Source organism: Pagrus pagrus (assembly GCF_965226575.1).
Source record: "Pagrus pagrus genome assembly, chromosome: 18".
Taxonomy (NCBI): Eukaryota; Metazoa; Chordata; class Actinopteri; order Spariformes; family Sparidae; genus Pagrus; species Pagrus pagrus.
In genome coordinates, this window is record NC_140202.1 from 20,219,944 (window position 1) to 20,244,816 (window position 24,873).

At 43.1% G+C, this 24,873-nt stretch overlaps 1 protein-coding gene across 2 annotated transcripts in view; it reads right to left on the minus strand.

The window, feature by feature from the left end:
* Window positions 1-3,847: 3,847 nt before the first annotated feature.
* Window positions 3,848-24,873, minus strand: part of efna2a (ephrin-A2a) — an 86,412-nt gene continuing 65,386 nt past the window's right edge. Inside the window, exons 2-4 of one of the 2 annotated variants that reach the window (XM_084381456.1) lie at window positions 11,324-11,616; window positions 6,409-6,474; window positions 3,848-4,801 (exon numbers count right to left, since the gene is read on the minus strand). In XM_084381456.1, the coding sequence (XP_084237582.1) occupies window positions 4,677-4,801; window positions 6,409-6,474; window positions 11,324-11,616 (484 nt within the window). In that variant the 3' untranslated portion in view covers window positions 3,848-4,676. Of the gene's footprint in view, window positions 4,802-6,407; window positions 6,475-11,323; window positions 11,617-24,873 lie in introns of both variants that reach the window. The other variant, XM_084381457.1, reaches the window with a different exon arrangement.

Genomic DNA, 24,873 nt, shown 5'->3' on the forward strand with positions numbered 1-24,873 from the left:
CGAGTCAGTGGTTTCAAATAACGCTTTTAAAACAGGGCTGATAAATGTTTCAAGCAAGCACCGGCCCTTACAAGCCCCAATGGGGCAAAGTGTCCATTGTCTGTCTGTCTGTCTATTCATGTCCCGATCTGGAGAAATCCTATTGAGCTCAAAAAGAAGAGGAAACATTTTTCATATTCACTTTTTAGACATTTAGCCCCAAGGCATCACCAGCATGTAATGTTTGTATGTCTTCTTCAAGGACACCTGACTCTTAATAGACAATTGAATTGCGTTGGGGATCAAACCTGTGACTTTCAGGGTAATATCGCCAACCAATGGTGGTCCCAGTGGTGGAAAAAGCTTTCAGACCTTTTACAAAATAAAAATACCCTGCATTCAAAATTCTATTACATTACAGGCTGATAAAACTGATGCATCAAAGTGTTAAGAAGCATTTTTCTGTTGTAGCTGGTTGAGGTGGAGCTGGTTTTAACTACTGTATGTGCAGTCCAGTGCTTCACAAACAAGGTCAGACCTCATCTGAAGGGTCACAAGATAAATCTGAGGGGTTGTTACATGTTTACCGAAGAAAATACTGAGTTATGCAACACACATTCGTATTAATTGTTTGGCCTTTTTTTTACATGAAATATCAGGTGATTTTTCCCTCTGTAGGTCTCAAACATTTATTTAAATGAAACCTTGTGAGGGAACAGGCGGACTCCTGTCACTGTATCAGCCAAGTTTCCATCCACATGAAGCACACATTTAAACCACATTTCCAGAAAATTTGCAAAAGAAAATTAATGTACATTTCAAACGACTGATTTTATGCAGGAGTTTGAAATAATTAGCTTGTGGCACTAATTCTTCAGTCAGGTGCCATTAAAGGGTCAGTTCAAACCAAAATTAAAAATACATACACTATTTTTACTCTTACCTGTCATGCAACTTATCCATCTAGATTGTTTTGGTGTGATTTGCCTAGTCTGAGACATATCGGCCATAAATATGTGCAAATATATCGGAAATAGGGCCAAAAACTCATATTGTGATTATTTTTGACATATCTTGCAATTACAAATAGCGTGGGTGATTATTTCACATCAGAACAACCAAAATTTGTGGGTCTGTTCGTGTCTGCAGCACCACAGTACCTCATTATAACACAGTTCTGTCACATTATAGCGCAGTTTTTGTGACATTTTGCCTTTGTCAAAATGCAGCTTCTTGCGATTTGGATATTGCGTTGAGCCATTTTGTGATTTCGATTGTTTTGCAACTAGATGCCACTCGGCTTGTGGTGCTCAATGTGTGTAAAAAATAAATTTGAAAAACTCAGCAGCTTCAGATGTAACAACAATGTGTCTTTCCTCTTTTCCTCAAATCCTGACCTGGTTACCTCAAGATAATCCGCAGACCTTGATGTGAGCAGTTTCATGGAGGAACTAGTTACAGAACTACAACTGACACACATCACCACACAGAAGGAAGCGTGCATCTACTCATGCACGGGAGGCTCATCCTCAAGACAGTGCAAGATGTAAACATTTGTTTGCCGTCATTTTTCATATTTTAAGTGGAGTAACGTTTAAGAGTTTGTCCTTATCATCTATACATCAACTGCTACACCTCAGCCCACATACAAATGTTATGTTGATATTGTGACTTTACTATTTTCTTTTTCATGTTTTTTTTTTTTTTGGAGATTGTTTTAATCTGAAAAACCGTTCGACAAAAGAAATGCACATAAAGAAAAACATGACCAGGGGCAGGAGTATTTTATAAGCTGATCAAAGAAGCTATTCAATAAATGTAGAGGAGTAAAAAACACAATATTTCCCTCCAAAATGTAGCGGGGTGGAAATGTAAATAAAATGTAAGACCTTTGAAATACTCAAGTACCTCAGAGTACAGTACTTGAGTAAATGCACTTGGTTACTTTCTCATCAGAGGTAGGCCACCCTGCTGGAATTCTGATGGAAACAAGAGAGGAAAGGCTATCAAGCTATTCAGTCTCCATGTTGTCAGCAGGTCAGATTAGCTGTCACATCGCTGAGGGAGAAACAGCTGAAGATTGGAAGAGGGTGATTTCATCTGAATAATTTCATGCTTTGACTGGCAGAGCTCAATGCTCACCGTCACAAGACTTTGACGTCAGAGGAAGATAGACTGGGCAAAAATAAAGACCCAGGTGCAGCCTCGTACGTGAATACAATCATCTGCCCTTTGGGAAAAAAAAAACATCAAATGAAAATTAATTCACATTCCCACCGAAGAAATTCCGACTCACTTGGCTCGTTTTTTTTCGAGTAGACAAAAAGACAATCTTTATTTGTGTGTTTCTCTCCTTGCTCTGACTTCTGTGTTTTTACTTTTGACTTGACTGACTTAAATGACTGAGGTCAGCTTCCACAAAAAAACACCACAAACAGAAAAGGAGACAAACTCATACATGACGCTCAGACCTGGAGGCATCCTACTACCACTACCAACCATGGATCACAAACCAGAGAAGAAGAACGATAGAAGGACAGCATCAGTGGAATAGAAGAAGAGAAAACACATTTTTTTTAATCTTCCACAGGCTATACCCCATCACTGCATCCCACACAGGAGTAATTAACAGTGATTTTAAATGCTACAAAAATAAGATGAAACAGGGAAGGTAGTGCTTCCCCTTGTTTGTGTTTCTTGTGTGTGTGTGTGTGTGTGTCTTTGTACATGTGTGTATGTGCATGCCATGTCTTTGTAAAATGTCTAGATCTGCATGTGCTTTTCTACATATGTCTGAGCTTGCGTGTATGTGTGTGTGCGTATGTATCTGTACATGTGTGTATGCATGTGTGTTCACAGTGCTTACTCGTTATGTTCACTTCCCAACATTAAAGAAGTCTCAGTCCCATGATGCACACACACTTTCTCTCCCTCCCCCTCCCTCCTCCGCTCCCACTCTCTTTGTGCTGTTCCCTTTATAGTCATGTCCATGAATGCTCAGAGGAACGGTCCCGTTATCAAAGACTGTGTGTGTGTGTGTGTGTGTGTAAATGTATGTATGTCTGTGTGTGTGTGTGTGCATGCCCATGTGTGTTTCCGTGATGCTACCACACACACACCTCGCCTCATTTGCCACAGTCTATGCGCTTCCCTTATTGGTTTAACCCTCAGACCCAGGACCAGCTTCAGTCAGTGTTTACGTCCATTGTGATCCGGCCCGGGCTCTGAGGGGCTGATTTCCAGTCAGTTTCACCCGGTGGGTCCATTTATCTCGCGGCCCGAGCTAATCCATCAACGAGCGAAAGCCAGACAGGAGAGACCGCGTGAGGAGAGAGGTTGAATTTTCCTTTTGATGTCTGAAAAAGTCTCAGGGAGAGCAAGAGAGCGGTTGCAGGGTGTTTTTCTGATTTTCCCCCATGAAAAAATATATCATCATTACAAACAAGATTGATCTGAAGGTTTTTTTTTTTCTCACAGTGGTCATGCAACTTGAGTGTCGCCTCCTTTTCTCACCTGTCCATCCGTCTTCACCCGCCTCCTGCCCCCAACCCCTCACCCTCGCCATCCCCTCCAAAAAGAAATCCTCCCCGACCCATTCATCCTGCCAGTCCAAGAGAAGGTAAGTGACCACAGTCATAATAATACAGAAAGACAAAGAGGTGGGTGACCAGTGGTACATTCATACATGAGAAAGTCATGGTTCCAGAAGTCACCCGACCCAACCAACATTAGACAGTGCTGAAGACGCCTGTGCTGGCCAGGCTGTGATAAATGCTTTGTTTAGAAACATGAATAAGACAAAACACATCCCACCTGAAAATATACACCTCGCCAAACCCACCCAGAACACCCCCCCACCCCCCCGCTGGAACAGGCTATGATTATACTTGTCATTTTAATGGGATGTCTGAGCTTCTCCTAAAAAAAAAACCAAACCTGATTTTTATATCACATTGCTGCGAATCTAGACTGTGGCTGAAAATATCAACACATATAATATTACATCTCCCATACAGCCATATTCATTCAAATCTGTCCCCGTGTTGTTTTCCCTTTCTTTCCTGCACAGGCCGGGTCACTTTTCTCCTCCCCCGTCTCCATACTTGTGCTCTTTTTTTTCTCGTTGCAGTTGGATCGGGTCCAGATAGTATAGAATTTCAATTACAATGCAAGCCTGGCCACTTCCAATTCTTGGTTTGACGATGGGACAGCAATGTGAGAAAAATCCAATTTTTGTGCATCCAGGCCTATCGCTTAATGCATCCTGCCGTGATTGGATGATAGGAATTGCACTGGAACGACAAGTTTAATCATAGCCGCCGCTACATCTACCCCATCAGTGGCCAAAGAGTCAATAGTCAAATCAAAAGGACCCCCTGATATGAGTGCAGAGACATTTCCCTTGTGTTTTTCGGCTGAGAGGTGCTGTTCCACCCAGAGTTCAGGGATTAGAGATGAAGGGCAGCTTCCCACGCAGCTCAAGACCCAACCCTCTCAGCCAAGCCTGGGAAGGGTGTCCGTGGCTGGGCCATGGAAGGGGCTGGCAGTGGGGGTGGTTGGTGGTCGTATAGAGGTGGAGGTGGGAGAGGGGAGGACGGAGACAGAGGGCTTCCCTGAGGGGTGGTGGACTTAGAGGGACAGCCAGCCCAGCCCAGCGATCCTGGGTGGGAGCTCCAGGAAGAGAAGGAGAGGAGGGGTCACAGCCAGGAGAAGAGTCCCAGGAGCAGCGAGGCCAGAGCAGCTAACGGGGCCACGGACCCTGGCCTCCAGCTTGGACCTCCGTCAGTCAGGAAGGGCTCCGGAGAATCGTATCCCGAGCCATCTGAAACGGAGAGAAGAGAGAAAAAGAAAAACGACAAAACATCTGAACTGAGAGGGACGCACAGACAGATACAAGGACAAGACAATCTACAAGATAAATGAATGAATTTAGAGACAGACAATGGGTAGACAAGTGGAACTATTGAGGGGAGGGCGGAGGGGTGGAAAATGAATGACAAACCACAAATGTCTCACCCTTCAAAACCCACGGAAAGGCAGAGAGACGGCGTCAGAAAAGGATGAGGAGAGGAAGGAGGGAGGGAGGAGAAGACGACAGCAACTGAGCTCTGCAGGGGGTTTAACCAACCTAATTACAGTTTAATCACAGAGACTCAGAATCTGGAGCAGCTGACACACACACACACACACACACACACACACACACACACACACACACACACACACACACACACACACACACAAAGACACACATCCACTCACACACATGTGCAGCCACTCACAGCTCACTCTGGTGACAACATTTCATAGATGAGATGGAAGTTGCAATGTCAGACAGATTACTTTAACAGCACCAAAAAAAAAAGAAAAAGAAAAAAGAAGCAGAATTTCTAAGAGGAGCTGCAGCAATGACAGAATAAAACAATGGATGTTGTTTCAGTAATTATGAAGGAGGAGAGATTTTCCTTCCCCCTTTAGCGAGATACGGAATGATCTGAGCCTGGAAAGCCGCGAAGGCCGGCTCTCATCCTTTTACGAAGATCTTCAAAGCTGTGTCATTATCTGGGGAGATGTGCTACTACCCAGGTTTGGTTCTTTAGTGGGGCTTAGGTTGAAAAACTCACGAGGTAGAATCCGCCTTTGAAAAAGAGGAACAGGTAGATTTCTTTTTTTGTAAAAAGATAACGCAAGTGCAGCGTAATACCTGCCGCAATCTGATCTCCATGTGTGCCAATCTTCTGTTGAGTTATTTTTAAATGGCAATATCACAGGCCAGCACGGCACGCTTGTGCGAGGGTCTGTGCCAATATATGCGGGAGCTACTTTAATAAGAGTATATATTACCAGGCTACACGCTGATTGGAAACAAGACTCTGTATGTGGCGAGTAAGTCATGCTTCATTTTTTTTACCGAGAGGCTCATGCACAAGGAGAATTTTATTGGGAAATATGAAGTGTCTATGATTAGATTAGAGCTCTACAGTATGTGATGGGTTTATTATTAGATTGCTCTCTTGTTTCTTAGGAGCAAATCTAGCTAGTGGCGTGATGCGAAGGCTTGGTAAGATTTTGAGAGAGCACTTTCAGCCTCTCTGTTCTCTTTTCTGCAAGGACAGAAGGTCTCGCTCACACCCGGTGTGATGTGATGTGATTTGATGTGAAGTGCGTATGCCACTTTGTGCCTGCGTGCATGCACGCTCGCCCCCCCTCCCGTCTGTGTGAATGCGTCAGAAAGTGTGTGCGTGTGTGTGTTTTCAGTGTGTGTAAAGGTGTTAAAGTGTTGCCTGGCTGGTCTGTGAATCAGAGCAGAGAGTGTTGCCGGGGCATTCTATCAGACCTCTTATTCCCCCCTAATTTTCCTTTGATAGCCAATCTGGACCTGTGTGCGTGTGTGTGTGTGTGTGTGTGTGTAGTTAGAGCGTGACTTACCTGGAGGTCTGACATACACCTTCAGCTTTAGACATGCTCGCCCCACATGGTTCGGGTGAGGAGACGCTGTAAAAAAGCGAGATTGAAAGAGGAGATTAGTCGAGAGATAAGGCGATTTGTGCTGCTGATTGCAATCATACAGTAATTGAAAACATTTAATAGAAGTTTTTTTTTTCTCCACTAATGTCCTTCTGTCTCAGAGGGCTGCGAGGCTTATTAACAGGTGGTTGGTTGGAGTTCAAAGAGACAATAGTGTCACTATGAGCCTTGGGCAAAAATGATACTTTACTCCCACAGCTGTACCTCTCTCTGCTTTACTGTCTCAGTAATATGTGCCATAAAAACAATAAAAGACGGCAACAACATTAAGAGATACATCTATTGATACTGTATATTTTTTGAAGTTATGGATTATAGTTATTTTCTAACCCTTAATCCCATGAAAGGATGAAAAACAACAATGAAGTCATCCCACACAAGTATTTTCTGCGCAGCCAAAGCCTGATAACGCTTATTCCTTTATGCGCACATAATAACACAAAACGAGGCACACAGGCTACACTGGATGACATGTTTCTCATTATAAAGAACATGGGCACTGTGGTTTATTTCGATTCAATCCCACCATCCCGCTATTTTGAGTATTCCCTCTCGAGAGCCAGATGTGTGTTCATCCGCAGCAGGAAATAGTCCCCAACAAATGCACAATTTACTCCTGTTTGAGCAACGCTTGTTAAAAACTACAGTGCCCAGCTGTTTTGACAAATTACTGTGCCTTATTAAAGATGCAATTATTGACGTGTTGTATATATGTGACTTGTTTTTAAAGAACAGTAGGAGTTGATGGTTTTCAGGCTTTAGAATCATGTATTTGTATGGTGGTATTCATCTTGCTGTACACTTTACTTTAAGGTGCGATACCTATTTATGGGATGGCAGGAAGAAATATTGAAGATACATAATCAGAGACTGTAATTCAAGGGTAGGTATTGTAAAGAAATGAACATATTCAGTAAATCATTATAATTTGACGTTAATGTTGTCATCAGTGCAGCCTATTACTTTATTGATGACATTTATTGCTTCAAGCAGTCGTTGAGCTTCTTGTATTAATGTCCTTTTAAGTTCTCTTAAAGCCACGCTCCCTTGCTTGTGAACTACTGTAAACACACCGAGCACCTCGGGCAATGTAAACAAGTCTGTGAGGGATCGGCCCCCGCACACACCCTGGGAGTCAGTCACACTCACATTCATACCTAAGGGGAATACCAGCTCTCAATTCGACCTGACTCGAATGTCTTTGGAAAGGGGGAGGAAATCCATGCAAAATTCCCCACAGACGCTGGTCCCTCTTGCCGCGAGGTGACAGTGCTAACCGCTGAGCCACCGTGCTGCCCTGGCTGAATGCCAGAAAAAAATGAGAAAAATGTTAAGAAGTTACTGTGATTCAAACTTCAAAGTAGAGTAAATGAAATTGAATCTGGGTTTTTAGTCCCAGTCCACTCTGATGTGAAATAGAGCTGGGGACCTTGGAGGAGACGGTGACCAGCTCTCTGACCACTCACGCGTGCTGACGTGTGCACTCACCCACACACGTGCAGGGAAAATTTGTGCGCGCGCACACATTTGCTTGCAGACGTGTGCGTGGAGACCTCTTGGCCTTCTCCCTTGAGGAAATCCGCATAGCCAGAGCCCACGGTGACCCCAGAGAGGACCATCATCAAGATCCACAGTGCACAGGAAATAGATCTGACCCTTCCTCTGCCCTCTCCTCCCTCTTTTCTGCCCACAGCTCCTCCCTCCATCCTTCCCTCTGCCCTTCACCTCTCTCACCCTTTCATGGCTTCCTTATAGCCAACTGCCTTTGCCTGAAGTTTCTTCAAATCATCCACCTATGGTCCCACCTGGTCCCCCATGAAGCCCCGACAGCTTTGTATCGAGCTGTTTCTCCTGTTGTGTGTCTTTGTCTGAGGTTCCCCACTGTTTGTCTGACAAATGACAACATCTCTGGAAGAAAGGGCCTCGGAGTAGAGAAGTGGATAGATATACAACCCCCCTCCTCCACCCTTTCTTTTTCTCCGCGCCCTCCAAAAAAAATCTTCACTTTTGTCATCTTTTTTTGAAAAGTCTTATCGGCTCTCCCAGCACCTCTGTTTCCCAGCACATCCACAATCCAGCGTCTCCTGGAAACCCATTGAAAATCACTCAACCTCATCAGTTGGCAGCTGGGAGAAGTAAGGGGTGGAGCAGAGCTGTCAACATGTCAACCCCATGACAAATACACACACACCAGCGTGCACACATGGGTGCACACTCACACAGGTCTGGCCGCAGATCGCAATCAAAGATCGATGTGTGCGGAGAGGAAACGCACACACACGAACACGCTCATTGGAAGGGCTGGGTGGTTAAAACTGTCTACATGCCTTCGTTCCACATCAGCACTGACCTGTGCATGTGTGTGTGTGAGAGAGAGAGGCCGTGTGTGTGTGCGTTTATATGTGCACGTGAGCTACAAAAACATGTGTGTGTGGCTGTCAGTCAAGATGATGGACATGGCCTTTCACGGACTCACAATCGCTTGACAACTGACCCCACAACCAAACCCCCCCCCCCCATCTCTCTCATCACAACACACACACACACTAACCTTGTGGAATACACACTGCCCTCAGGGGTCCCAGAAACACAATACTATAGTCAGCAACTATACAACTCTGGAGGGGCCCTGTCCATCCTAACATGAGACTGAAAACAAAGGAGTGTGTGTTTGTGTGTGTGTGTGTGCCGACTGGGAAAAGTGCAGTAGGACATCGGGTGGCTGTTATCTTCGCCTCTTTAGCTCCCTGACTCTCGCCTGCTGTGTCTTTGTGACAGCGCAGACAACAGATTGAGGCGAAGGAATATTTGCAAGTACTTAGTACTGATTTTTACTGAAGTTTTGCCCGAAACACTAATCTTATTATCTGTCACAGTAATTCAGTTGTGCAGCACATTATATTCTGGTCGTCATTGATTGCAACATATTAAAAAATCGTGTTACTGCATTAGAGATACAATATGAACACAGTAATACAACAAACTGAATTGAAACCTTTAAGTCAAGGTTCTTTTTCTTCTCTCCTTACGCTGTCTGAACAAGGACGGAGAGCATCACTGTAGGGTCAGATTCACCGTCCAAGGGTGAAAAACTTGACAAAGAAATATGGCGCACTGGCGTGCCGACCTGAAACAGGCAGCAGAGGACCCTCATCCTATTATCGGTCATGGTGAGAATGCATCATCTCCTGCTAAAAAGGTTAAGGTCAGTTTTCAGCCAACGACGGTAACACGCGGAGAAATGAAGAGGACTGCCGATTCTGAACAAGATACCAACGTAAGGTGTCCTTCTCTAAAGTTTAGATTTATCTAAGAGGGAATTCAGACCTGGAATCGTCAACATCCTTCCTGAGTGGACAGCTTTAATCCCGTCAGCTCACAGCCGGCATTAACATGTGTCTCGACATGAGGATACAAATGGATACACAACATATTTTACAAAATAAAGAAATTTCGTCATGTATATCATTTGCAGAATTAACAAGAAGACCCAAATAGTTAAGAATTTGTTGTAGACAGCATTGCACAAAGATTATAAAGGTTCTCCTAACACACAAACTCTCAAAATTGAGCTGTTTTTTAGAGAGTCCTTGGACTTTCTCTATGCGCAACAAAGAAGTAGCCTATATTAGCTGCCGTTCAGTGTATTTGTAAAATTTTACGTTTGCCATAAATAAATTGATGTTAATGATAAAGTCCAAAGAAACAGTGAGTTCAAACAGCATTTGGAAGGTAAGACACTTCAGACACGGAGGCAGACAGGCTGGTAAAGCGTCCACCTCCGAATGCGGTCTGAAGTGATCGGATCTCAAAAGCGTCCTCAATGCATCCTGGGGGTGTTCACGCCTGCACTTAGAGCTGTCCACTTGTGTTGACACCAAGTGTGAACAGGGCCTAAGACAGTGTTGCTGAATCTGCACCCTTCAACTGGCAGCTCCAGACCGTCCGTACCAAACAAACGACAGAAGAAATTGTTTGTTCAAACACTTCACAACAATCCGTGCATACATTTTCCTGATAAGTGACCTCTTGTGATTGTGTGAATCATGAAGAGTCACTTTCTCTTCACATATTGTCCCAGCTGGTCTGTGGATTCAAACAGGCAAGTGTCTCGTCACAAGCAGCTCTCGCAGCCTCCGCACTGAAAAGTGCCACTTCTCCGTGCGGCGCCAGAAAGTTTGGACACTGACAGCAAAAGCTTTTGAAAGTCAATTTAACCTCCTTTTCTGTGATTACCAACTGATCTTGCTCTTAACTGTCCGGATGCGGTAAATCTATCCCACCCATCTGGCACACCGAGCGGCTGAAAACAATGTTTAAGGGTAATTTGAGGCTACTATTTGTCCCATGCCTGGTGGGGGAATGATAGCTTTTTAACTCTGTTCAGAGAAACAGTCTCAGGAGGCAGGGCCCATCTGTGATACTAATACATCACTTGTTGAAGTGAGGAGAAACATCAATACAGCTAATATAAAAATGATTACAAACTACGCCTGGTGACATTTTTACCACTTTGCTGAGCACACCACTTATGATCTCAACAGAAGCAGAGAGCTGCATCAAGAAATGAAGAGAGGTGAGAGGAGGGAGAGGAGGGAGAGGAGGGAGAGCGAAGAGAGGATGGATGGTGTATTTATGCCCGCCAGTGGCTGTGCGAGCGACATGGCGGGATGTGTTTGAGAACTCTCTCAATCAACTCCTGGTGATTGCCTATCGTTTACAAATGCATACTGAACAGTAGCTAACATGCAAACACACGCACGCTTGCACGCACACAACAAACAGACAAACACACACTGCCCGGCTGATAACCCACAGATGTAGTAGTACTCGTGTCCGGGCCTGAACTCAAAGCCCAGGGAGAAGGGGGTGAAGAGCTGGAACTTCTCTGAGAAGCGCAGGGGCCCGTCAGGACCGCTGGGGCGGTTGCACTCCCAGCGCTTGAAGCCACGCATCCGGTGCTGGCAGGAAGTGTAGCCCTCGTGGTTGACCATGAACAGGATGTAGCGCTCCATGCGCCCGTGGGACGGGGGACCCTCGTAGTAAGGACAGTAGATGTCCAGATAGTCGTTAATGTTCACTGCCACCCTGTACTCTCCGTGCCAAAACCTGCAAGACAAAGAGGAAACGGTGATTTAAAATGTGTTCATGAATAAAAATAATCGCTGACAGGCTCAGGATTATGCACAGAGTCAGTGGGCAGAGGTGAGAAGGCGTCAGTAATGGCTTGCAGAGGTAAAGTGAGAAAACATCCCACATCTTCCACAAATGAATAATCACTCCCTTTATTGGATTTCTGTATGATTGCACAACCTAAAGGAAACTTTCGTAAATGTCTTCTTTCAATTATATGACATCGTATCACTTTAAAGCCATTTTTGCGCGTTCCAGTTGAACAACCGAGGTTATTGTCAAAAAAACATCAACCCTCAGAGACTCCATGAGTTGCTCAAGGACGCCTCAACAAATGCTTTCTGATTGAGACTCCTCAAACCACCTGAGTCACGGCGGATTGCAGCAAAAACATCCTGCAGGGTGTTTTTAAAAAAAAAACGTATTTAATAAACAAGAGAAGGCTATAAAAATCAATAATAATCCCTCTGGTTACGGCAAAAGTTCGAATAGTAACCGATTTTATTTTAATAAAGCTCGCTGAGCTCCGCTTCATGGGAATTATTAGCCTGTTTGGAATATCGGATTTTTCCTGAGTGCCTGAATGAGCCCTCTGTATGATGCTCAAGAGAAGTGGGTCATGTGATGTTAGAGAGCACACATCATTATCCCAACCCCTAAAGCAGTGTATAGAGGCGGCTGCGGTGAATGTCCACTTAGTTCGGTACACATACGGATCACTGAGGTTGACATGATGAACAGAAGTGGGTCAGAGGTTACTGAAGAAGACGCATTAGTGTATAGGGGATGTATTGTGCTGCTTCTACTTGCTGTAGTCCTCCTTCTGGCACCGAGTCAAAGAGCCTGCGAAGATGCTGCAGGTAACATATGGAAATACATAATATGGTGATTGAACTCAGTGGGTGACTCCCTCCTTCGACAGACTCTCCAAGGCAGTTTATTAAAAGCATATGGCTGCATTTGCTTCGCTGCATCACACAAGCTCTGTTTGTGTTTATGTTTTGGTGCCGATGTTGCTTATACAGGAACTGAGCTGCTGTTTACAATCTTGAAGTCATTGGAGTGAAACGGTCTCTATTAAAGGATAAAGATGCTGATATCCCATATTTTTGTTATTGTCAACAAATCCCACAAAATCAACAATATTTAGTCTGCCTCTACAGACATGATGGCTTCCCCATGTCGCCGGTGGCTCTCTCGTTTTGGGTCTCAAGCAATTGTAAAGATTTATGAGCATCAATTGCAACTTTGAAATGGCAACAAAGTATTATAGACATCAGCTGCAACTTTACAATAAACAGTTACTATGTTAAACTGAACCTATTGAACCTGCAAACCTATAGAACTTATGTTTAATTCAACATTTGCAAATGATGGTTGTTTTATAAGGTATTAATGAACACAATATTTCACGACTTTGGCAAAATTATGGCTAAAATGTTGACTTTTAAGTATTTTTATGACATGTGCATTTACAAATTATTATCATAATTATTTTTACATAAGTGCAATGTAACACTGTGTTTTTCTTCCATGTTGAATTATGTTATCAAGTTGTTAAGTAACTTAGTCTGATGACATTTTATGGCTAACTTTTGTTTTACAATTATATATAAATAAAGGGGGACACTGAACTTATGTATTAGTTTAAGAAGGGACAGTGCAAATTTATAAAACACATGGTAATACGTGAGTAAAAATGCCAGAATTAGCCGAAACGGCTACTTTTCACCTGCAGTCATCTGGCTAAGATGTTAAAAAGGCCGATTTAAATACTGCAAAGCAAGGACGAAAGACAAAATAAGCTAAACAAAACTGGGCATGGAGTTTAAAGCCAAATAGAAGTTGCCGAACAGTGATCCCAAAGATATGTGAATGTGATTCATTATAAATAAGATCTTGTCACAGCCGGTCAAGCACATGAGGCGTAAGATGGTGAGATATGATGAACATTTAACTCAGTGCAACGGCAAGGCTCATTTATGTATTTTTAATCATTCTGGGGCAACAAGAAATGTGTGTGGAACAAAGGAATAAGCTACGGTATATCTGCCTTTAGGGTTAAATCGATTCATTGTTGGTTTTGGTCTCCACACAGGAATTTGTTGTCTATAAGAAAAATATAGAATATATTAACTGTCCTGGAGAATCTCATTTTTACATTCCCAGTATGAAACTTTCATTTAAAATTTATGGAATCTGTCAGCAAAAGTTCTTAAAGCCACAACTGATCGATACATATTAAACATGTAATGCTGCATACCCTCCTCAGAAATGTGCTATTTGTTTAACCACAAGACTTCAAATAAATGCACACTGTGTTATGTATGATTTTGCTTTCATACCAGCGACCGTCTGTGAGAAAAAACAATACATCAGTATTTTTTAAATATTTTATATCTCAAATGTTTTATTTACAAGCACTGTATAAATAATATGTCCCAAGGGTGTGAGTTGATAATCTTTTTTTTTTGTTTTAGCATCTCTAACAAGCCACGGCCATTCAAAATTCAGGTTTCACTTTGAGACATTCTTCAGTAAACTAACTAACATTTCAAAAGGCTGTTTAAAATTCCTCCCTGTGATGTCGTGGTGTAATATCAAATCTCTTCGTGGACGCGTGCACGTGTCTGTGTCGGCGGCGGCCACCTCTTCAGGCGCTCGTTATTAACACCACCGTCGCTACAATCAATTTAATTTTCAGATGTACCACGGCAAATACGTTTAAGATTCAGCTGCCGCACGTTATCAAATCTTGTTTCTCCGAGCTCGGTAAATTTGAGACACAGGAAAAATGTCTTCAATCAAAACGAGCATAAACAAACCCAGTTGTTGGCCAATCGCGACGTCTCAGATGGCGGGCACACACGCAGATTGAGCTTTTTAAACAAATTCATCATTTTCCCCCCTCACCTTGGCAGTAATTGATTGCCTGGAATGAAGACATTTTGGTCTAAGCACTTTTGGTTAGTGGGATATTTAGCTTTGGGACAAATTATCCCTATAACTGCAGTCCTATCTCTCTCCCAGAGGGCAAATCAGGAAGTGAGTTAGATGTGAAATGAGCGCCTTCATGCTTCGGTGCCCTATCAGAGCGAGTTTTGCAGGTTCTAAAGGGATCCTTGAACAGATCATTTAGAGGCATTGATCCACTGGGGAGCTCCTCTCGGCTCTCTCTGCTCCCAATCAACTCTGATTAACAACTAAGGGGGAAAGGCAGAGGGAGAAACAGAGGGAGAGATGCACGGAATGAGAATAAAAGAACAGAAGCGAAGGAGACAGAGAGAAAAGGTAGGGGAGGACTGGTGCCGAATGAGGACAAAAGAAAGGGAAAGACAGAGAGAGGAGGAGGGGGGGAAGAGGGATAATGAGAAAGCACACAAAGAAAGTGAAACAAGTTAGAGAGGAGGAACGAAAAGAGCAGAAGATGAGGACGAGGCCAGCTGGAGGAAGAGCAGATGGAGGGGGAGTTTTTCTATCTTTCATTTCAATCTGTACATTTGTGGTTTCTCATCTGAGACAAATGTGCTTTGCCTATTGATTGTGCGCAGATACATTTATGGATGACTACCATCTGAGCATTAGCACTTCAGGCATACAATGAAAGTGTGTGTGTTTGCACGCCTGGATGCAAGTGTGTGTGTGTGTGTGTGTGTGTGTGCGCGTGGTTAAAATGGGTCTCGATGAGTGAGGATGCTCAATCCAAGAAAGGGCTAATGTGCCAGGATACATTAGGTTGTATTAAGCTACTCAGCGCCCTGCCCTGCTCCTGTGACACTGTCTGCATTCCTAATAAACCCAGGCGAGAAGCTCTGTGTGTGTGCAGGTGTGTGTGTGCGTACGTGTAGGTGCACTCCGAGCCACATGTTGGTGTGTGCAGAGCGTGTGTGTGTGTCCCAGCATCCCTCTCTTCTTAGGCTGTGTGTCATCTGGAATTAAACACACAGACTGCACTGGCCAGAAAGACATGGGAATGCACTCACACTTACGGCATGTCTCTTGTGCTTCGTGTGATGGGTGTGTGTGTCGAGTAGCGTAGGTATAAGTGTGTCTTTATCTGTGATTGGACCTGAGAGATTGCACATGATGGGGTTATTTACGTAGACAGCTTTCTCCGTGTTGATTTATTTTTTCTAAATGATGTTTTTAATTGCGCACTCCAGGGAATATCAATCATACTTTATTTTGAGAGTCTTTTATCTGTTTCTGCAAATTAACGCTTCATATTATTGAAATAGACACTTCAATAATCTGTAAACTTTATCTGAAGTGATATGCACGCAGCTGGGCTAACATTTTTTTAATAAAGCCCACTAATAATAGTGTCACTTCGCTGTATGAATCAGGTGCCAATAGAGTGGTACATATGCTGCAATAACTGTGGGGGGTCATGTAAGGTAACTGTCTGTTTCACAGCTTTAAGCCCTGAAGGTACCCAGTATTTAAATAAATAAATACAGCATAATAGCATGTTTGATGCTTTAATATCTCATTAACAACACTTTCACTAATGTTAAGTTGAAGACCTAGCAGTTATGAGATGTAGCTGTTGAGTAGATATAAAAACCAGAAGGGTCAGACTGTTGACTTTTATTAAATAAATTTAATTCTCAAGTTACGGCTGAAAATAACAACAGAAATAGACATGTTTGCCGATTTCACATATCCCTGCAAAGTACAATCATCTTCAGCAAAAGCAAGGTTAACTGCTGTCTTCAACCTCGTCAGTTCTCATGAAATAGTTCAGTCAATGTTATACCGGTTTACATATCAACAATTTTCCTTACAAATGGCAAACTCACTTATTTACATTATGTAGCAACTTTATCATTCATTTGGAGACATGTTTCTGATGAATACAAGTTCAATATTTGATCTCTTTTAGCTCCGTTTTTGGTCTCTACCAGCTACTGAGGGAAGAATCTGACTTATTAGCGGCTAAATGCTCCTCTGTGTTCACCAGCAAGTCTCCAAACTGTATCTGCCTGCTGTCTGGTGCTGCGTAGGTAATGTACAGTGGGTTCTGGGAGCCTTTCTGCAGAATAAAAGCTGCCTCAGACTGTTGAAACTACGCTATGAGAATAAAATACTGCAGTTAAGTAGTGGCTGGCCAGCTGAAACTCGCTATGAAGCTCTGTAGAGCAGATTCAGATGAGTGATGAACACTCTTTGGGTTCATCACTGAAAAAGAAAAGCCTAAAACTTCACACACTGTTGTTGTTATAATAAAAGTATTGATTGATTACTGCAGGTGTATAATTTGTGCCAGTAACAAGAAGGACACTTTTCGCAAACCTGCACACAACACAACACTTTCCCACTCAATGAATCCAAGGACACTGAAAATTAATGGGTGCACGGCAGCACATACACAGACTGTGCCAATTTTCACTGTGATTATCTCACTTTTCAACAAACACAAACTTCCCCAAACTTATCCCATCATGATAATTCGACAGATGCATCGGTACAGTGATACTAAAGTCCACACACAGGGGCTTTAAGGTAGCTTACAGCAGAGTACAGTCCAAAATTATACTTTTCCACTAATCCTTTCACTCACTCTGTGTAAACTTTTATCACCGGGACAAGAAACAGTGAATATACTTCCTATTTTCCGGCTGATGAAACTCGATTATCTTTCATTTCCAGAGAAAGATGGCTTTTTGTATTTTCCGTTATATTGACAGTCAATATTATTTCCACAAAAGGAGGAGAACTTGATAATTAGGTTCAGGAGGGATAGGAAGATTTTATTTTAAACTTATCATATTTTTTTGCTTTTGCACCCCAGCAATAGTTCATGAAAAGGAGAGAATCTTAAAATACGCCTGTAAAACAGATTGGTGTTGAAGTGCATGTTGTTCCGTACACGGTCTTTTTCAGTTTTTTGTTACGCCGCTTCGAGCAATTTCTCTTCAATATTGTCTGTGTGTAAAACTGTGCAATATGATATGATGGTTTGCTTCGTTAATCCCCTGATGTCTCACAGATTCTCCTCACTTTCTCAGTGCGATTGAATTGTCTGGTGAGGTTAGCCAGATGCGGCTGAAGCACCCGGCTTTTTGGCTGCTGGCTCTCATCTGGATGTTAAAGGCTCATTCTGAGGCTTGGACCGCAATCACTGGAAAGGACTGTGTGCAAAAGGGTTTTATGGTGTTGTGTGTGCACGTCAGGATGAAAAGAAGAAATAAATGGGGTGGGAGTTTAAAGTTGAAATGAAAGATTAAGATAGAAAATGGAAGCATGTGTCTGGATCCATATTTAGTAGTTGTGTGTCTGTGCGGAGTGGCCACTCCTTAGTATTCAGGCACCACTGAGTCATCAACATCATCTCTCAGCATGGCTGTGATCAAAGCCTGTGGTTGGAGAAGGCTCTCGATGTTTACCATACCTGCCTGCGTCCTAAACAGCAGGCCGGATCGACCAACAAACATCAAAGGATGCTTCTCTCTCTGTCTCTCACTCTCACTATGTCACCCCTCTCTACATCCATAAGTTTTTTCCTTTTCTTCTCCAGCATCACTTGATCTTCCTCTGTCACTCACGTCGATGCGGGTTTCACGCTGTGGCTTGGATAAAAAACTGCGCGTGGGATGTCAGTCAATGGAAGTGATTTCCATACGGCATCGAGATTTTGGTTCAAACGATCGCTTCAAAGGGAAGCTCCAGAAAGATGCGATGATGCAACGTTTTTGACTCGCAAGATCTGCATCAGGCGAAAAATCGACGAGGAGGGAAAGAATGACAGCATCAAATAGTGCGCCGCACAGGAGTCCTGTATTATAGATGCAGAGTAAATTTTATTGGGATGATGGGGTGATCTCCTACCACTCTAATTGTGGGTGGAGCTGTCATTTTTGTTTGTCTGATGAGCACATTGCATCTGTTTCACGACACCATCCGCTTATAGATTTGTTCCCTATAAACCTCGCTTTCAATATGCTATTGGGTGTTTCACCGGGCTGGATATTTCACGGAAAAATTGTCAGATTACGGCACAAAGGAAGCGTGTCTGCCACTGTGCAACCAAAACTGGAAGAGGCTTTGTTTTCCCCGGTCACGACTCCCTGGTAAAAGTGGAACAACTGGAATAACTGTGGAAACGGGTGGACGGATCAGGGGCTGATCGATTTTGAACTTTCAAACATCCAACTTTAGTTTGGCTACTTCTCTCTGCAGGCACAGCGGGTGATCATTGTCTTATTGACAGTCATGAACATCTGGTTTCGCTGCCTACCGACACAAAGTGATTGCACCTCTGTCACTGGATAACTATGGCCCGATCCAAGACACACATACAGTAAACCATCTGAAAAGTTCCCCTCATTTGACTCTAAACTGCAGACTTTCATGATGTGTGTGTCTGCGAGTAGCAGGAGTTACGTTGCTGTCTGCTGAGCTGCAGCTTCAGTCACTCTCAATGTCTCTCTAATTAACTCCACATTACTCTCCGTTTCTATCTCTCCATCTTCATCTGCTCCTGTCTTTTGCTCCCTTTCTTTCCTTTCTTCCCCTCAATCTTCATCTCTCCTCACTTCAGATGCATTTACTCCTCGCTCTCCCTTCCCACTTTCCTTCTTCTGCTCACACTTTTCCTGCAGAAGCATCTTTTGACAGTGTTACTTTCTCCTCTTTTAAGTCCTCTGTTTTCTCTTCCTTGCTCTTTCCCTTTGTCTTACCTCTCCCCCCCACCCCCACCCTATTTGTGTATTTTCTATTTTCCCCACCTCCTGCTTTCGGCTCAGTCTTTTCGAGTGTTTAAGATGACTCCTCAACCCTCCCCCCATCTCAAAGATGCGCGTCTTCCCCTTGCTAAGACTCTTTAGCTGCTTTTCTCTCAGCATGAGGTGTTCCTTTCTCTTGCCGTCGCCTCTGCCTGTGACACCCGCTGCATTCCTGCTGATGCCTCGGTATGTGGGGCAAAGCAAATAACTCCCACTACACAAACACACGCTGAGGCTCATATACCTGAACATACGCGTACATAAATATACCGTACCGAGGCAGAGACATATCAGCACATTCTGACTGAATTCGTTAACGCGCGCACAATGAGAAACATCTTAATTAACACGCACAGGGATATACTGGGATTCATAAACACAGATGCACATGTTTAATTATGTAAATTGGCTCTTGATCCTCACGTCTGCTTAAACACATGCGCGCAGACAGGAAATAGACACACCACACACACAAATTTCATACTGTACGTACACTGCAGCCATCAAAAACACACGCTCCCGAGCTCAAGTTGTTTTGTTTTGACAAGTTCCACATCTGTCACTCTGAATAATGTCGCCCATAGATCACCGTGGTGACATTCACCACATCTGAAAGGTTATTATGTATTTCTTCAAGACGGGCAACATGGACCCCCTGCGGATTCTGCGCCGCCTGCGCCAGTCCCTGGCAAATTCACACACATATACACGCACGATGTCAGACTCAAACATGCTCCCCCATCATCACACATGCAGACACCCACGGCACTGAATTAACATAACAAACCCTGCCAGGAAAATAATCTTGAGACCCCCTGGAAGAATAATTGTCACCTTTGTGGTGTGGCAGCTAAAAAACACCCAAGAACGGAGACGGAGTAGACCCAAAGCCAGACACAGAGAGTGACAACGCCACTGATGGATGGACAAACAGGACGAGTTATTGAGACAGACAAGAAGAGAGTTGGGGCACACGCGGCGCATCTGACAAGCTGACGGACAGTGCGTGATATGGCTGTATCACTCTCCTTGTTTTCTGAGGGGCATTCACTATGATGCAGCACCGGCTTTGGCACCGTCGACAGCATAAACAGCAGTGGGGCTGTATTGGTATTGACAAGGTTGGCCCAAAGCGAGGCGCGAAGGAGCTGATGGCTGGTGTCCGAGCACACCAATAGGAATCACTCAACACAGAGGGGGGCCGCGGACAAGAAAGGATTTGTGTCAGCGCCCTGCAGAAATGTCACGTATCCACAGAGTCAATGTTGAAAGAAGGGAGAAGAACTGATTTATTTTTCATTCCATCAATACTCATGCATACTTTAGATTTTATGATGCAGTTTTAATGACTTCTTCTTAACAAATTGGGAGACATTTTTGGCTGTCAGTCAACATGACATCAATATTTTGTTTGAAACCAAAAAAAGTTCGCTCATGATTTATTCTCGGTTATATTTCCACAAAAAGTCCTGCCAACAACTGACCAGGCGAGCAACTTTGCCCCTTGAAGGGCAGAGCTTCAAAACCAAACCCGTGGTTTGGTTCTGTTATATATTCATGGATTTTTAACATTCTGATCCAAGACTTCTCTTTCAACTAGATGCTGGTAAAGTCCAGAATTGCAATTTTTAAACATCCTTACACTCACTTGACTGTTGACTGATATACTGGACAGTGCATACTGTATATCTCAAGCCAGCTCTGCAGTGGTCTACTTATCTATATTTATTTTATCTGTACATACAGATACATTCAATAATTTTTTTTTTTTATTATTTTATTTATATTTTTATTCTTATTATCTTGTTTTGGTTCTATACCTCCACATAAAAATGGGGTGGACAAACAACATTGAACATTATGACCTTCATAAAGGAAGGATTGTATTAGACTGCATTAGTTTTAACTGGCTGTGCTTAATAAAGTGAACGTTTCCTCTATGTGTCTTTTTTCTAATCTGTACTTGTGAAGCATCACTTGCAGGTTTGCAGTGTTTTTCTTGCTCTGATTGACAGTCTGACAGATTAACAGACGAGGTGATTGACAGAGTGACAACTTGATTACGTGACTCACTGATTCGGCCAGCTAAAAGACCATCAGGCTCATTGGCCCACTGACTGACTGGCTCATTAACCGACTACCTGGTGTAAACCCTAGGCCAGCCATTTGACTACTAATCTTTCACATGAACAAACTGGCTCAGTATCAAACTGCCTGACTGGATGACTGACTTATTAACTGTCTGTCTCGCTTCGGCGTCACCCTCTGGCTTAAAGATCTTCATCTAATATGGATGGGTTGATCCAGATTGACGAGGTGAACTAATCCATGTAGTTTGGGTCAAAGCGTTTGAGTCTCTGCGGGTTGAGAGTCACAGAGGGCAGAGGCAGCGAACGGGGAGAGCTGGTGTATAGATTGCTTTGCAGCATCTCTAATGAGTAATTAAACACTTGAATGGAGTCCAATTAAGATACACACTGTGTTTGCAGGCACGCACGCGCCACCACGCACACACACATACTGTACACGCATCCACGTGTCGACGCACAAGTAAACATCAGCATGTAAACAAAATCAAAGACACACATAGGGAAGCATGCACGCTCATACTAATAGTCACACTCACTGCAAGTGAGTCCAAAATAGAAATACACACACACAAACACACACACACACAATCAAGTCTCGCCACATTAAGTGGAGCCATATGTGCTGAATGTTGTTCGTAGGTCTGAACGGAGTGAAGGTCAACGCCGTCTGACTTCCTCCCTCTGTCTCTCTCTCTCTCTCTCTCTCTCTCTCTGCTCCGTGTCCTTGTCTCGCCATCTCCATCTCCACCTCCTTCCCTCCTCGGCTCTTTCGCTCTCCTGTTCTGTCCACTTCTCTTTGTGTCAATCTTTTCTTCTGTCACTTCCAATTCAATCGCAGTGCCAATTCCAAGGTGCAAAAGCCAAAAAAGAAAAAGAAAAAGAAGAAATCAACTGATTCTGAACCGAGATTGTCCTCGCAAAAGACACAAGCGGGCTTCACATTAACCTGACTCAAAGGGCCATGTGAATTATGACAGAGGGACGTGTGATGTCTTTTAAAGGCACACCATGCAACATTTCTGCCTTGAATTGTCTTAAAATGACTGGATCTTTGTTATATACTTTGTTTTGTTAAATTACGTATTGAGGTAGGGGTGTCCATGTGATAATATACACAATTTCATAAAAACTTTATTTGATCATGAAACCTAATGTTAATCAACAATTACCCGGTTTATCAATTAAGTGTATGAACTACATTGCAGACTGGAGTCTCTGTTAACATTGACAAACAGGCAGATCTGCCTCATATACTCTCGTCCCCTCGATGAAACATCTGTATCCTCACTGTGCTCCACCACTGTAAACTATGAACCTTTTTCTCCCTGGCATTAAAAAGCGTCCTTGGTGATCTGATCATGGACTGCTTTTAGCCCGTCAGTTTGCACTTGGCAATATGCATCTTGACATGTGTCTCGAGTGACCACTTGTGAGCGGATCTCACTTCCCCACTGTGCAAATAAACACATTCATCCTCAGGAAGAATGGACATAATACTCTAAACACAAAGAAAGAAAGAGCTTAATGTGAAACATATGTAGAATTTCGACGAAGGCCCAGATAACTAAGAATTTCATAGACAGCGTTTCACAAAATTTATAACGTTTCTCGTCACTCAATAACTCAAAACTGAGCGATTTAATACGGGAGTCTGGGGACTTTCTCTCCCTCTTCATCTCCTCGCTGTTGTTGACTGTAGTTGCTGTAGCTGCTTTGACCTATATAACGTGTTCGTGCTATCTGCTGTGGTGTAAAATGTTTTTAAATTGTTGTTGATAACTATTAGACAAAAGTTATCCTAGCCTCTCAAACTATTTAAAAAAACATGCACCACCATTTACTATGAGTTCATTGTATATATGTATCAGTCACTGAGTGTCCTTGAACATTTCTGCCCTCTCGTCAATAGATTTATCGTGGTTGTTCAACAACGAAGACAACAACTCCCATGATCCCACACTCTTCCCACTCCATTACGTACTGGGATGTTTTAGTAACAAAAAAGTTCAGACTGTTGTGTGACCTTGTCAAAAGGCAAAGGGGTTTAAAGCTGTTCTGAGCGACCAAACTTTAAGGCAGGGCGAGGCACGATAATCATCCAATTTGGAGGTAACAGTCTCCATGAATCATTAATGATGATGCACTCGTTTGTACACAGTAAAAATTACAGCGCTTCAGAGAGAGGTTCAAACCGCGCATACTCGCCTCACCTCCATCCACTTGGCCAGCAGCCGTGTGAAGAGTGGAAGTGCTTGTCGGAACGTCGTCTTTTTGAAAGTTATGATTTCAAACACTTCAAATACTCACAACGCTTCAAACACCAGTTCGTTTGAAGCATACTGACACCTTTATAGTAAAACAAAACCTCTCAGGGGAAAGGTGGGTCAACAAAGCGTTTGACTTTCCAACCATCTAACACCAACAGTCAATTGTTCCTTTTGACCTTGATCGTGATCATTACTTCTGTACTTTGATACTTATTCCTTAAACAGGTTTTATTTTCAATGACAGGAATCTTTCCTTAATCTTAACCACGACTGTCATGCCACCCCAGACGTGGTCGGATGAACTGGTTCTGATATAATGTGACCTGAAGTTGTCAAAACCATAGATGATAAATATATGATATCTTTAAATACAGTGTATTGTCAACCTTATCACAGAGAAGGCAGATCAAAAAACATGAATAATGGTTGTGACGTTGTGTCTTTTGAAATAAAAGGCACCGACAAATGACGTCCTGACATTCAGGGTGCCAGGTCAGAAAATATCATGGGTGATGATAAGCTACGTATGAACTATTATTCGGTTAGATCAAAGAAGAACAAAAAAAAACAAAAACAAAACAGTTCCAACATTTTTCCATTGTTTATATTTGTCATTTGTGGAAATGTCTCCTAATTTGCAGTACATAAAACATCAGGAAGTCTCTTGCTTCTTAATTTTTTACTACACATCAAGAAGTGCTGCTGTCTCTCCAGCTCCTCTCTCTCTCTCTCTCTCTGTCTTTCTGTATTCCTGTCTCCCACTCAACACATCTTGGGGTAATCCCACGGCACCAAAACCCTCTTTTCTCATCTTCTTCTCTGCCACTGATCTCCCAAAATTCCACCCCCCTACCCGTCCTCTGTTCTCTCTCCTTCAAAATCCTCTCCTCTGCCAATGTTACATCTGCGACTTGACTCTTCACCAAAAAAAGCGATTCTCGAGGCTTGTGCGGCACCATCTTGGTGAGATAATGAACACTTTTGCAGATGCTCTTTGTAGAACCACACTCAGATTGCGAGCGTGGACCTTTTACAGCAACGTCGTCGTCTTTTTAAAAAATTGAAGTGCTACAAAACCAGCAGTGGTAAAACATGTTTTTGAAGCATCGCTCTCTACTCTAACTTTTCTTTGGTATTTTAAAGTAAAAC